Below are 12,561 nucleotides of genomic sequence, written 5' to 3'. Positions count from 1 at the left end.
AAGGTAAGAGACTCTGCTGTGCTAGTCCCCTGAAGCAGTACTCACTTTGAGAGGGCTGGGGGCTGCTGCTCTGGAGGTCTGCGTGAACGCTGGACACACGCAGTGTCACAGCTCCCTTCCCCGTGCACACTTTGGAAGGATCTGTTTCTGTGAAAGGGAAAGCAAAGTACAGTATGTTCTCGCTTTGTTTTGAAACTGGTTGGAAAGAATATTTATTTTTAGAGTGTAATAATGTTATTTCAAATCAAAAGCTTCAGCTGCACTCCACAAACTGAGATACCCATGTGACTATTAGCTGTGCTCTGATTGGAGGTTGCCATCCCAGATAAACCACTGCAGGGAGCTGCAATTAGTTTTGACCATATTTGGAAAAATGTAAAAGTTTTCAATACAAAATATTCAGACAACTGATGAAAAAAATAAAAAGGTAGAAAACAAGGCAAGAGGCGGCCATGTAAACAAAATCTGCAGTGTACTTCACAGGGCATGTGGATGCCAGAATTTTGCTGAAAACTGTAATTAGTTTTATCTGTCGTGTACCAGGTAGGGTCAGGAGTTCAAGACGTTCTGTTATACTAATGATTAAAGAATAGTTTTCGATTCCCCTATTAAAATGGTAATGGGTTTACATATGAAAAAGCAAATAATGAAAGGGCAAATGGCATAAAAACAACTTAATTAGATTTGATATTTTTCCTACATGAAGAACGATAACAGGCATTATTTTATTAAGCTTCTGCTGTTATATGTTAATGTTAGAATATAAATTAATGTTCTTAAATATGATGCTTGCATATCTCTCCTATTAACTTTTTTTAATGAATACATATCCAGCTGAACAGTTCATCAGGTCTCTTCTCTTCCCTATAACCAGTACTGTACTGCTTTTTGGTTTCACATTGCTTACCCAGTTCCTTTAAGCTCTGCAGTGCATTGTGGGACTATAGTCCTGGATAAAACTCCACAAAGAAATACATTTCCCAGTGTGCACAGCAGTAGCTCTTAAGTTAGATCAATTTAGCTTAATAGTTTCATGGCATATTTTAATTGTCAGTTTACGGCCTCGGTATAGCAGTAAAAATGTCAGTGCCCTGGGTGAAAGGACATTTTGCTTCCATCAATGTTTTGTTTGTCTAAAAAAACTCATCACTATAGTCGGGAGCTCCAGGTCAGACACTGAGCAAAACAAAAATCTCCCCAAACCTACATACTGTACATGACCCTGCCTCTACTACTATGAAATCAGCACAGGCACAGAAGATACAGTTTTAAACATTAGCCCTTTAATATGGCACACATTACAACTGAATGGTTCTGTAAATTCTAGCTTTGAATGTCCAGTGCAAAAAAAAATATTCTGAAAAGATAATGCAAACCATGAACGAGCCTATTCACATAATCTGATGTTGGTCACAAAGGAATTTTGATACGTTAGCCCTGCTTACCAATGCAACAATCACCATATTACAATTTGGCTCATTGTTTAAATGTACCATCTAGAGTTCCAGCATGCATGCAGTACAAAGACATTGTTTGATTAATAAAGATATGAATGTTCATGAAAGATGGACAGAAAGCATGTTGTTTCTGTATGGGTAACACACGGATAACAATTTGTGTGAAAACGTTACATTTTGGCTCCCATTTTTAATTATATGCACAATTGACTTTACTTTGTTATGGTGTAAAGAAGATAGTATTCATGTGAGGGTCAGCTGTACATATTAAATAGTTAAAAGAAGAGACAAACATGTTTATTTAGACACATGTTATGGTCACACTCCCCTCCACTCTTGTAGTATGTATTTTAGTTTTTTATGCCAAATATAATGTGTAAAGGTGTGTAAACATTCTCTGCCATGCACATCTATTCATTACACAGGTCTAAACTGTGCAGTTTTGAAAGAAACACACGTTTTAGCAATCATGTATTTCTTTTTAAAACATAATATCAGGTACTTTACTCGGTTAAAAGACATCTCTGTTCTCAAGCCATTCTAGATTGTCTTGCACATCCTCAGTCGTTTCACCTGTAGGGTAAAATTGTCCCTACCCCTTCAGTGGCTTCTTTTCAGTGAACAACCAATGAGCTGCTTCCCTTGTTGTCTGACATGCTTTCAGCCAGTACCATGCTTTGACCTAGAAGACACTGCTGGGGTGAAGTGACCAAGGTAGTAAAGCAGCAAGGCAAACAAACTAAGAGTGTTCCTTACCTTGTACCAGCTCTCACACGTGTTTCAATGTAATCAGGGAATCACTTGGCTGAAAGGGGTGCAATGATTCTTTCAGTGGTGTGTGTGTGTGTGTGTGTGTGTGTGTGTGTGTGTGTGTGTGTGTGTGTGTGTGTGTGTGTGTGTGTGTGTGTGTGTGTGTGTGTGTGTGTGTATTACCTATTTATAACCATCTGGTATATTGTACTTTGTGTTAACTCAACGAGGAAAGCCACTTCTCACTCCAGCCCTCACATATCCCCTATTGCTTCACACCAAAACACATTTTCAGGTTCACGAGAGTCCAGGTACTGTTAACAATGAAACAGCTAGATTTACAGCATTAGGAACTACTGAGTCTACTGATGGAAAGATGAGGCTGGAGGCAAGCTTGCAAGGGAAATGATGGGTGAATGGCAGCTTTACAAAGGGTACCTGTAACCAGCATTAGGTCAGGAAAACTTTTCACCCTCTTCACAGGAATTATTTTAACAGCAGAGATAGAGCGTGCACGCAAAGGGACTTCAACCACTGCAAACACAAAAGTGTAGACAATGCAGAGAGAACAGAGGAAAAATTACTTTCTGGAGCATGCCTTGTGGTTTCCTTTTTAGTGGGGAGAGATACAGACAGGAGCAGGAGGTTTAAAAAGCACACAGGATATTGAAGCCAGTCAACCAAACAGATTAGGGTTTCCTTCTCCAGTACTGGGTTTGAACAGACAAACAAAAGCATTCCATATATTAGATTGAATGACATATCATTCCCTTTCATAACATCATTCAAATTATTTATAGCATTTTATGATTCATTCCTATACTATACTGTGGTTATAGCACTTTCAATATCAGAATGATGTAAACCACACCTAAGATAAAGTAGGGTAATACAAGATTAGTGCTAATCAGGGTTTGTGAAACCATGGTATATGGTGTAATATTCTTACTCCTGGTTTTTCTTTCCCCAAGTATTGGCAGTTTCTGATAAAGTGGGGCTAACTATGATTACAAAGAAAACTGAATTTTACTTGTTTTTTGTTTTATAGCTTAGTGTTTGTGCTGTGTAGGTTTTTATCAATTTATTTTCTTAATAAAAAGAAACATCATATGAAGATTTATCTTTGCCCTTAGAGCTACATCCATTTATAATAAACTGATTATCAAAGAAAAACCAAAAATCTTCATTCGCAAGATATGGTAATGCTCCCCAATGCTGTAATAGAACAGTCATAAATAATGTGTTGTGGAATAAATAATCAAGTGGCATCATTTCATCAACCACTTTGTGCAGGGGTTTCAATCTTTTTATATGCAGTACGTCAATCCATTTCTTGCTTTTTACAGTGTGAACTGTGTCACTTTACAATATCAGAGGATGAATGTCAGATTACAATTGCTGGTATCCCTGCCCTTTCCCCTCTTAGTGCTCAAATCCAGCTACTGTCATACTGTGAATGAAAGTCATGCTGTTGGCCTGTATGCATTGCAGTGCTCTCACTCTAATTAAAACACTGCCTTCCACTCACCTCGGTCCTGATCATGGCTGTTGGAGGATGACATCCCATTTACAACAGTCTGTGAAATGGTGACCTCACGCTCTGAAAGAGAAACAGCAGTTGGCAGAAAGCATTCACTCCCGTGATAACACTCACACACAGTGGAAATACAGCACTGTGGAATAAATGAGATCATAGGGCAGCCAGCCACAGAGATCACCATTAATTTCTTGATTTAGCCAGCTGCATTACATAATGGATTATTATGATTGTGCTATTGTGAAGAGAAGCACAGCAACATAGTCAATTAACTCTTGACACTGAACACTGCACACAGCAAGAGCCAGAGCCAGAGAGCCGTTACTAGAGGTCATGGAGGGGCATACTAAGAATCAACCAAAGAACCAACCAAGAACGTTTAAGCAGGACTACCACCTTTATAAAAGTTCACTTGCATGGTAATTATGCAGTTTTTCTATGCATAAACCACCATGGTTTTCCATGATTTTCAATATTACCACACCTCTCTGTGCATTAAAATGCTCAGCTATGTTTTATTACACCATTATACAACAAGTAAACACTGTTCTCCCATTTTGTTCTTTGGAGACGTTCTGTTATTGCTCACTAATGAAAAAAATGACTCACTAACGGAACTTATAATAAAACCACTACTTACTGATGAAATGCTTCACATGGACTCTGAGTGGATTATTTCAGGCAAACAGATGTAAATAAATAAATGTCTTGCACTATAATAGTGAGAATGACATTGCTGCTCGTTTGTACGGTAGAATGTCTGTCATTTATTTCAAACTATGCATTGATTTCTAATTTAAACTGAGTTGTGAACAAAGAAGATCATGCTCTTTTTTGTCAGTGTTTGTTTGAATGTGAATCACAATAATGCACGTTGTTTCTGTAAGCTGTGCTTTTTGCTCCATAACATTTATTTAAATTGTTAGATAATGTAAAGTATAAAGATATGTAATATCTGCACATCAAGCAAGGCCCTGCACAGCCCGAGAGGAATGTTAAAAATGTGCCCCATTCCTGCAATCTGTCAGCAGGCCATGGGAAAGAGCCACCCCGCAGAGCACAACTGAGCTGCAGGGTGACAGATTGCAAGGGTAGCCGGTGCCACAGGGCAAGCACAAGGACATGCTCCTCGTCCTGCTCACTGCAGACAGGAATGAGGCTGGCAGGAACACAGGCAAGGGATATCAGAGGATATCCGGTCAGTTACACGCATCCTGAATCCCACAGATTGTACAACTGTGGTGAAATACACAACCCATACTTTCCTTTTGTTTAAGGAATAGGGGAAGGATACCTAACAGAACAGGTTTAACCAACCAAGGCCAAGTCATCAGAGCTGTATTGTATTAAGACAGGGCTCCTTTTAAGTTTTGCACTTACATTTTTTAATGGGTTTGAAGAGACTGCAAAGACCATCTTTGGTCTTTAGAAGCAAGTAGTCAAAATGCTGCATACTGATGGGGTGTTTAATGAGCAGAGAGCTACTGCAGCAGTGTCTTATACCCCTTCTCCACTAGCACATTTGACTCGTGAGGACTCAGTACAGTATGGGTACTGGTGGTTCTCCACTGGCTATTTGTCGAGCCGAGTGAGAACCAAACCGTGATATTCTGGCCTCACAAAACATCTGAATCCAGCTGCAAGTCGAGCCGAGCCAGGGGCAGGGTTAAGTTAGGTCAGTACACTCCAGAAAGAAACATAGCAAACATGGCGAGCAGCGAATGTGATGAGAGAAAAGTACAGCCTTGGGATGCTGAGAAAGTGCAGGCTCTAGTTTCCCTATGGACAGACAGAAGTGTTCAGGAAGAAATGAGAAAGTTTATGCCTGAATTTCTGATGATTTGACATAAACCGTGGGTAGGGTACACTTAGCTCACACCCTCAAAAACCACCAAGTTCTACCAAATTTCTCATCCTTGACCTTTATTATATTAATATAAAAAAAAAAGACAATTTTAAACTTATTTACAAAAACAGTCAAACATAATAATGTCCAGCGGTACCACAAATACAACTACGAGTCTCGTTGAGCTCGCACAGCTGCTTTTTTTTAAAGCATCCAAACAAAAACAACAACTATATTTTTCAAAACCTTCTTTTTTCCCTCTCCAACAGAACTAATGGAACTTTAGTAAGTCGATATAATCAGTAAAATGTATGGATTATAAAGACATTCCTAAATATATTTAAGGAATATAGCGATACAAGATACAGCTGTACCATTGGTCTATTAATTTTTGAACTACATTTGTTTGCACATCTTTTGGCAAACTGAGTTAATTAATAACAATAATTAATAACAACAACTGTCTTTCGTTGCGTGTGACGTCAGTAGCACGGCTCTGCAGTGGAAAAACAACCCAGGCTCCGCTTCACCGCACCGTGAGTGCTCCGTACGGCCCTGGCGCGACTCGACTGTACAGTGGAAAAGAGACTAGTGTAGTCGCTACCGCTTTTTAGTGAACTAAACTTTTATTTATTTATTTATTTATTTATTTATTTATTTTTTGGTCTTTGTTCTATAAGAACTCACTGGTAACCAGTATGTCTTTTTGGTACATTTTCATTTTCCCGTTTTTGAAAAACAGCAGCTTATTTAAACATCGTGAATAGCAGCATTAAAGAGAACTTGGATATTGTGCTCAGCTTATTCCTACATGTTAACCTACCTTGGGTAACTCAGTCTGCTCTTTGCACTAATGTCATGTCTAATAATTTCTAAAAAAAAAAAAAAAAAAAAAAAACATTAAAAAAATTATTAAATCACTCAGTATTTGGAATATCCCTAGGCATTAGATTATGGATCTTGTTCTAATAACTATTTTGTTTCCACAGGGACAAGTGTTTATTTAATGTGACTGTGAATGGTGCTCTGAAGTCAATACAAGATTGACCCCTGCAGTGTAAAAGAGGCAGTGCACGTAAGGCAATACATTACTTTAACTAAAAGTAAAGGTCTGTGTAAATAGGCCTGGTAATTTTGTACTGTGGTTAAGGCGATGGACTGGGATGAGGTACATTCCAGTTTCAATTCCAGTAAAGTGATGAACTGGGATGAGGTATGTTCCAGTTTCAATTCCAGTAAAGCGATGGGTTGGGAGGAGCTATATTCCAGATTCAATTCCAGTAAAGCGATGGACTGGGATGAGATATATTCCAGTAAAGCGATGGGCTGGGAGGAGCTATATTCTGAGTTCACGCCCAGTGTCTATCTTGTTGCTTCTTATTTAAATCAGCTTTGTATTTACTAAACATTTCTCCTTCAAACCACACATCCAGTATGTTTCCACTACAATGGGTGAACCACCTTACAGGCACTGGCAAGTTGTGTTTATAAATGTTAAGGTACTTTGAGCCAGAAGGCTAATAAAAGCTGTGAGTTCTTGCAGTAAATAGCACAGACGTTCAATCCCAAAGGCTGCATGTTGTTTTTAGGTAGAATGAATTAGAAACAGACCTCCATGGAAAAGGATGGAAAATATTTACCTGAACATTTCTCACATATGTCAGACTTCAGTATACTTATTAAATCAAACCTTTAAACTATAAAACCACCTCTGCAGCGACTTTCAAAGCTTTTTGCTGGTTTAGTATCTAGTTAATGATTTTAACAAGGCCTTTTTGAATGTTGCATTGTGAAGGCATTTGGGGTGCTCTACCGACAAAGAGCCTGTCGGACTAAATTGAATGTAGACCGATAGAGGAAGTTCAACTTATAGAATGATTCTTGCAGATATACCTGTGCTCATGGTGATTGTGGTGTTGGACCTGTGCACTTCAACGTTCTGGTTCTCCCTGCAAGAAAAAAAGAACAACATTAGTCACACACAGATCTAGTGCAGAATTGCCATTATACAAATACATCAGAATTGAATAAGTGTATATTCTGCTAACAGACAACTGATCTAAACAGTGGCAAATCTAAATACCGCCTGTGGCAGAGCAGAGCTCTGCCCTTTATAGATTGGCAGGGATGGGGTTAAATTCCCCTACCTGCCTAGGTTTATTGTGTTCAGATGGCTAGGGTTGATTGGAGTAATTAACAATCAATCAGCACCCAGCCATCTGACATAAAAGGAGGCCTCAGCTTCTCATTAGAGAAAAGAAGGAGCTGAGGAAGCACGCTGATGTTTGTTATTTTGTTTTCTGTTTTTTTTTTTTTCTCTGATCCAGTGATGGCATCGCCCAGCCTGGAAACCTTTATTATTGTAAGTCTTGTTTTGTGTTTTTCTATTTGTGCTTAAACACACTTGTTTTGGCCCTGTGCACTTTTATTTTGTACTTATTTATAACGAAAGTATTATTTTTTGAACTGCCTCTAACTGGGCCTCTATCCACTCGCCAGCCTGCCAGTTTATTAAAATATTAAATTTGAATATAAGTATTTTGTCTGATTTATTTTCAAATATCTGGATAAACAGTGTATTCAGTAAGGGGAAAAGGTGGATTCTAAGACTATATAACTAGTAGGATACCCCTGTAAAATCATCCATGTATGAATGAACTGACACAAGCGCAATCTCTCTCAGAAGCTAGTGTAAAGAGCAGTGGGATGCTGAATTCTGACCTGCCAGTGAGATGGGATTAAAATCTCTGGGAACCAAGAATGCAGACAGGCTCTGGTTTAGAAGCCTGCTTGTGGTGTGGTTGTTAGCTAGTTCACACCTAGCCTCCACCTGTTTCATTGGTGCCGTGGCCCGGATCGCCTTGAGTTGCTGTAGAGATGTGATTAAAAGCAGTGGCAGCTGGTCACTTGATTCAAAGAGGAGGCACATTGTAAGGGAGTTGGGTTTTTATGTATGTATATACTGTGACGTGGTGACTCCGTGGTGCAGTATGTTGGTGCACTAACCACAGGCTGGAGACTTCAGATGCAGCATAATGACACTCTAAGTGTCTTTATTTTGAAGACAGGTTGCAAAAATAAACCAAACACAAAATTAAGAAGATGCTAACTACACTTTAGTCTGGTGGCTCTGCCTACCCCCGGGTCAGATGAGCTGTTTACCCAGTACAAACAGACAACCAAAAACCAAGTTCACAAAGACTTACACAGTTATCTTTTCAGATGGTATCTGGTATTTTGCCTTGTTTCAATTCTTGCTTGCTTGCTTTCTTTCTTTCTTTCTAACACTCCAGCTCCTCACAGTACACGCCCGGTATTCCTCACCCCGGACTGGGTAAAACCTGACCCATTTATAGGGCTCACAATTATCAAACCACCAGCAGGTGCCAGCAATAATTCAATCAAAAAAGTATTAAGAACATAAGAACATAAGAACATAAGAAAGTTTACAAACGAGAGGAGCCCATTCGGCCCATCTTGCTCGTTTGGTTGTTAGTAGCTTATTGATCCCAAAATCTCATCAAGCAGCTTCTTGAAGGATCCCAGGGTATCAGCTTCAACAACATTACTGGGGAGTTGATTCCAGACCCTCACAATTCTCTGTGTAAAAAAGTGTCTCCTATTTTCTGTTCTGAATGCCCCTTTTTCTAAACTCCATTTGTGACCCCTGGTCCTTGTTTCTTTTTTCAGGCTGAAAAAGTCCCTTGGGTCGACACTGTCAATACCTTTTAGAATTTTGAATGCTTGAATTAGGTCGCCACGTAGTCTTCTTTGTTCAAGACTGAACAGATTCAATTCTTTTAGCCTGTCTGCGTATGACATGCCTTTTAAGCCCGGAATAATTCTGGTCGCTCTTCTTTGCACTCTTTCTAGAGCAGCAATATCTTTTTTATAGCGAAGTGACCAGAACTGCACACAATATTCAAGATGAGGTCTTACTAGTGCATTGTACAGTTTTAACATTACTTCCCTTGATTTAAATTCAACACTTTTCACAATGTATCCGAGCATCTTGTTAGCCTTTTTTATAGCTTCCCCACATTGTCTAGATGAAGACATTTCTGAGTCAACAAAAACTCCTAGGTCTTTTTCATAGATTCCTTCTCCAATTTCAGTATCTCCCATATGATATTTATAATGTACATTTTTATTTCCTGCGTGCAGTACCTTACACTTTTCTCTATTAAATGTCATTTGCCATGTGTCTGCCCAGTTCTGAATCTTGTCTAGATCATTTTGAATGACCTTTGCTGCTGCAACAGTGTTTGCCACTCCTCCTACTTTTGTGTCGTCTGTAAATTTAACAAGTTTGCTTACTATACCAGAATCTAAATCATTAATGTAGATTAGGAATAGCAGAGGACCTAATACTGATCCCTGTGGTACACCGCTGGTTACCACACTCCATTCTGAGGTTTTTCCTCTAATCAGTACTTTCTGTTTTCTACATGTTAACCACTCCCTAATCCATGTACATGCGTTTCCTTGAATCCCAACAGCGTTCAGTTTGAGAATTAATCTTTTGTGCGGGACTTTGTCAAAAGCTTTCTGGAAATCTAAATAAACCATGTCATATGCTTTGCAATTATCCATTATCAATGTTGCATCCTCAAAAAAATCAAGCAAGTTAGTTAGGCACGATCTCCCTTTCCTAAAACCATGTTGACTGTCTCCCAGTACCCTGTTACCATAAAGGTAATTTTCCATTTTGGATCTTATTATAGTTTCCATAAGTTTGCATATAATAGAAGTCAGGCTTACTGGTCTGTAGTTACCTGGTTCAGTTTTGTTTCCTTTTTTGTGGATCGGTATTACGTTTGCAATTTTCCAGTCTGTCGGTACCACCCCTGTGTCAAGAGACTGCTGCATTACATCATCCTTAAGGATACAATTTTGTCAATGATTTTTATTACATTTCATGGGCAAGTTGTGGAAAAAAAAACAAGAATTTACAGAAATGTCATGGAAAGGTTACCTTAGTTAAAGGTCCTGTCGCACCAACCTGACATTCTTTTTTATTTTAGAACACTGTACGATGCAGGCTTGACATGTGTGGGATATAGTGCCTCCAGGAGGCTCAGAGCAGTACTGCAGGTTTTTTTTTTTTTTTTTACTTTTGGGAAATGTTTTTTAATAAATACATTTTAAAAAATGGGAAAGAAGAGCAGACAGCAGCAAAAGAAATGTAAGCTGCTGCAACAACAGCCACCACTGGAGGACCCGGCCAGCCTCTTCCCCTGGTGTTCCTGGTGCAGGAAGGAGGACCACCACTGGAGGTCCTGCCCAGAAATGCCACCGGCAGACTGGTGTGGCCGCTGTGAGGAGGACGGCTACAACTGGGCAGGATGCCCCTACAATCAGGCCCAGGAAGAGGAGCAGTTTTCACCACGGGCATCAGCGGCCACCTCACTACCTCCAGCGCCACCTCCTTCACCACTGTCCCAGGAGATATTGAACTGGCTGATGCACCCTGAGGCGGACCTCTTCCACGACCTCCCCATAGTTATCAACATGCTGTGGTGTCAAGATGGGGGGAGATGGGAATAGTGGTAGGTACAACATCACCCGCGTCCTTCCCAGAGTTTGCTCTCATGGTCCTTAATTACCTGGCGATAGACATGGGAGAGACCCCAATTATTCAAACAGAGAGGAAGGAGCCGCCGTCCCGAGAGCCAGAGAGAGAGGAGCAGCCGTCCCGACAGCCAGAGAGGGAGGAGCAGCCGTCCCGAGAGCCAGAGAGGGAGGAGCCGCCGCCGCCAGAACCCAGAGGGGGGAGCCGCCGCCAGAGACCAGAGGGGAGGAACCATGGACCAGGGAGCCAGAAGGGGAGAAGGCTGATGCTCCACAGCAGCCTCTACATATGCTGTTGAGAGAAGCCCAGCGAAGGCGGACACGATCGTTACAGCAGGAGGTACCAGCCCTGCCTGCGAGGCCACTACAATGGCCACAGCCCCCAACGCCGGTGGTTGAGGGGCTGTAGCCGTTGCTGCCGGAGGAGCTGGAACTGCTGTTATCGGAGTGGCCACAGTCCTAATCTGCTGTTCCTGAGGGTCCGCCGTTCCCGCCACCAGAGGAAGCCGGGCCGCCATTCCCGCCTCCGCCACCGAGGGAGCCGGGCCGCCGTTCCCGCCTCTGCCACCGAGGTTGCCGGGCCGCCGTTCCCGCCTCCGCCACCAGAGGGTCCGACGCCCATGGAGGGTCCGACGCTGCTAGAGGCACCGCCCACACTGTCCAGGGGTGCTGCCTGCCCACCAGAACTGCATCTGCTGGAGGATCAAGGTCTCCTGAAGGCGTTGCGTTACTTCCTTGGAGATCCGGGGCACCCTCAACCAAAGAAGTCTTGGGTGCACCAACATCAACCTGGCCCACCACCGTCCACCCAAGGGACATAATGGGATTCTTGGGGGAAGGGCTTGGGTTTAAAGGGGGGGGGTGGCAGAGCAGAGCTCTGCCCTTTATAAAGTGGCAGGGATGGGGTTAAATTCCACTATATTATACCTGGAAATCAAAAAGTGTTGAAGCACACAGGTCATAAGCAAATTACCTGAGATGCTTACACTGCAAATATTACAATTGTACCTAAACTTATTTTTGAGATCAACACCAGTGTGTCAATGTGGCCAACTTGCAGACAAAACCGACCACATCTGCCTAATGATACACACTCCATCTCCTTCTAAAACAACAGCAGAGAACACCTGAGCTTCACGAGGGCATACAAAAACTGATTCTGTGGCTGCTTCGTTAAGCGTCAGAAATTGTAACAGCCATAACACATCATTAGAGGTTGTTTGCTGGGAAAACTGTGCACACTATAGTGTTAAAAGTACAACGTTACCAAGAAAACAAGCCAGGCATAATAAATCAAGCACAGCTGAAAAGACTTCTCTAACAGTATGTAACGGTAACAAAGGGCTGCTATAAATAAAGTTTAACGACCAGGGCCTCATCCCTAGGGGCATCTTGTTTAG

The 12,561-nt window shown here is 41.3% G+C and overlaps 1 protein-coding gene across 44 annotated transcripts in view; it reads right to left on the bottom strand.

Annotated features, from left to right (window-relative positions):
* The window catches only part of LOC121321895 (sorbin and SH3 domain-containing protein 1-like), a 138,982-nt gene that overhangs the window by 69,023 nt on the left and 57,398 nt on the right, over positions 1-12,561 (bottom strand). For 40 of the 44 annotated variants that reach the window (XM_041261246.1, XM_041261245.1, XM_041261236.1 and 37 more), the window contains 4 exons: positions 7,484-7,539; positions 3,736-3,807; positions 2,792-2,917; positions 46-147 (listed from right to left, as the gene is read on the bottom strand). In XM_041261246.1, coding sequence (XP_041117180.1) covers positions 46-147; positions 2,792-2,917; positions 3,736-3,807; positions 7,484-7,493 — 310 coding nt within the window. In that variant the 5' untranslated portion in view covers positions 7,494-7,539. Of the gene's footprint in view, positions 1-45; positions 148-2,645; positions 2,742-2,791; positions 2,918-3,735; positions 3,808-6,413; positions 6,463-7,483; positions 7,540-12,561 lie in introns of all 44 variants that reach the window. The other 4 variants (XM_041261250.1, XM_041261258.1, XM_041261239.1 and 1 more) reach the window with 4 other exon arrangements.

The sequence above is a fragment of the Polyodon spathula genome, chromosome 10 (genome assembly GCF_017654505.1).
Source record: "Polyodon spathula isolate WHYD16114869_AA chromosome 10, ASM1765450v1, whole genome shotgun sequence".
In the NCBI taxonomy this organism is placed as follows: Eukaryota; Metazoa; Chordata; class Actinopteri; order Acipenseriformes; family Polyodontidae; genus Polyodon; species Polyodon spathula.
Note: the sequence above shows the minus strand (reverse complement) of the source record. Positions and strands in the feature narration are given on the sequence as shown.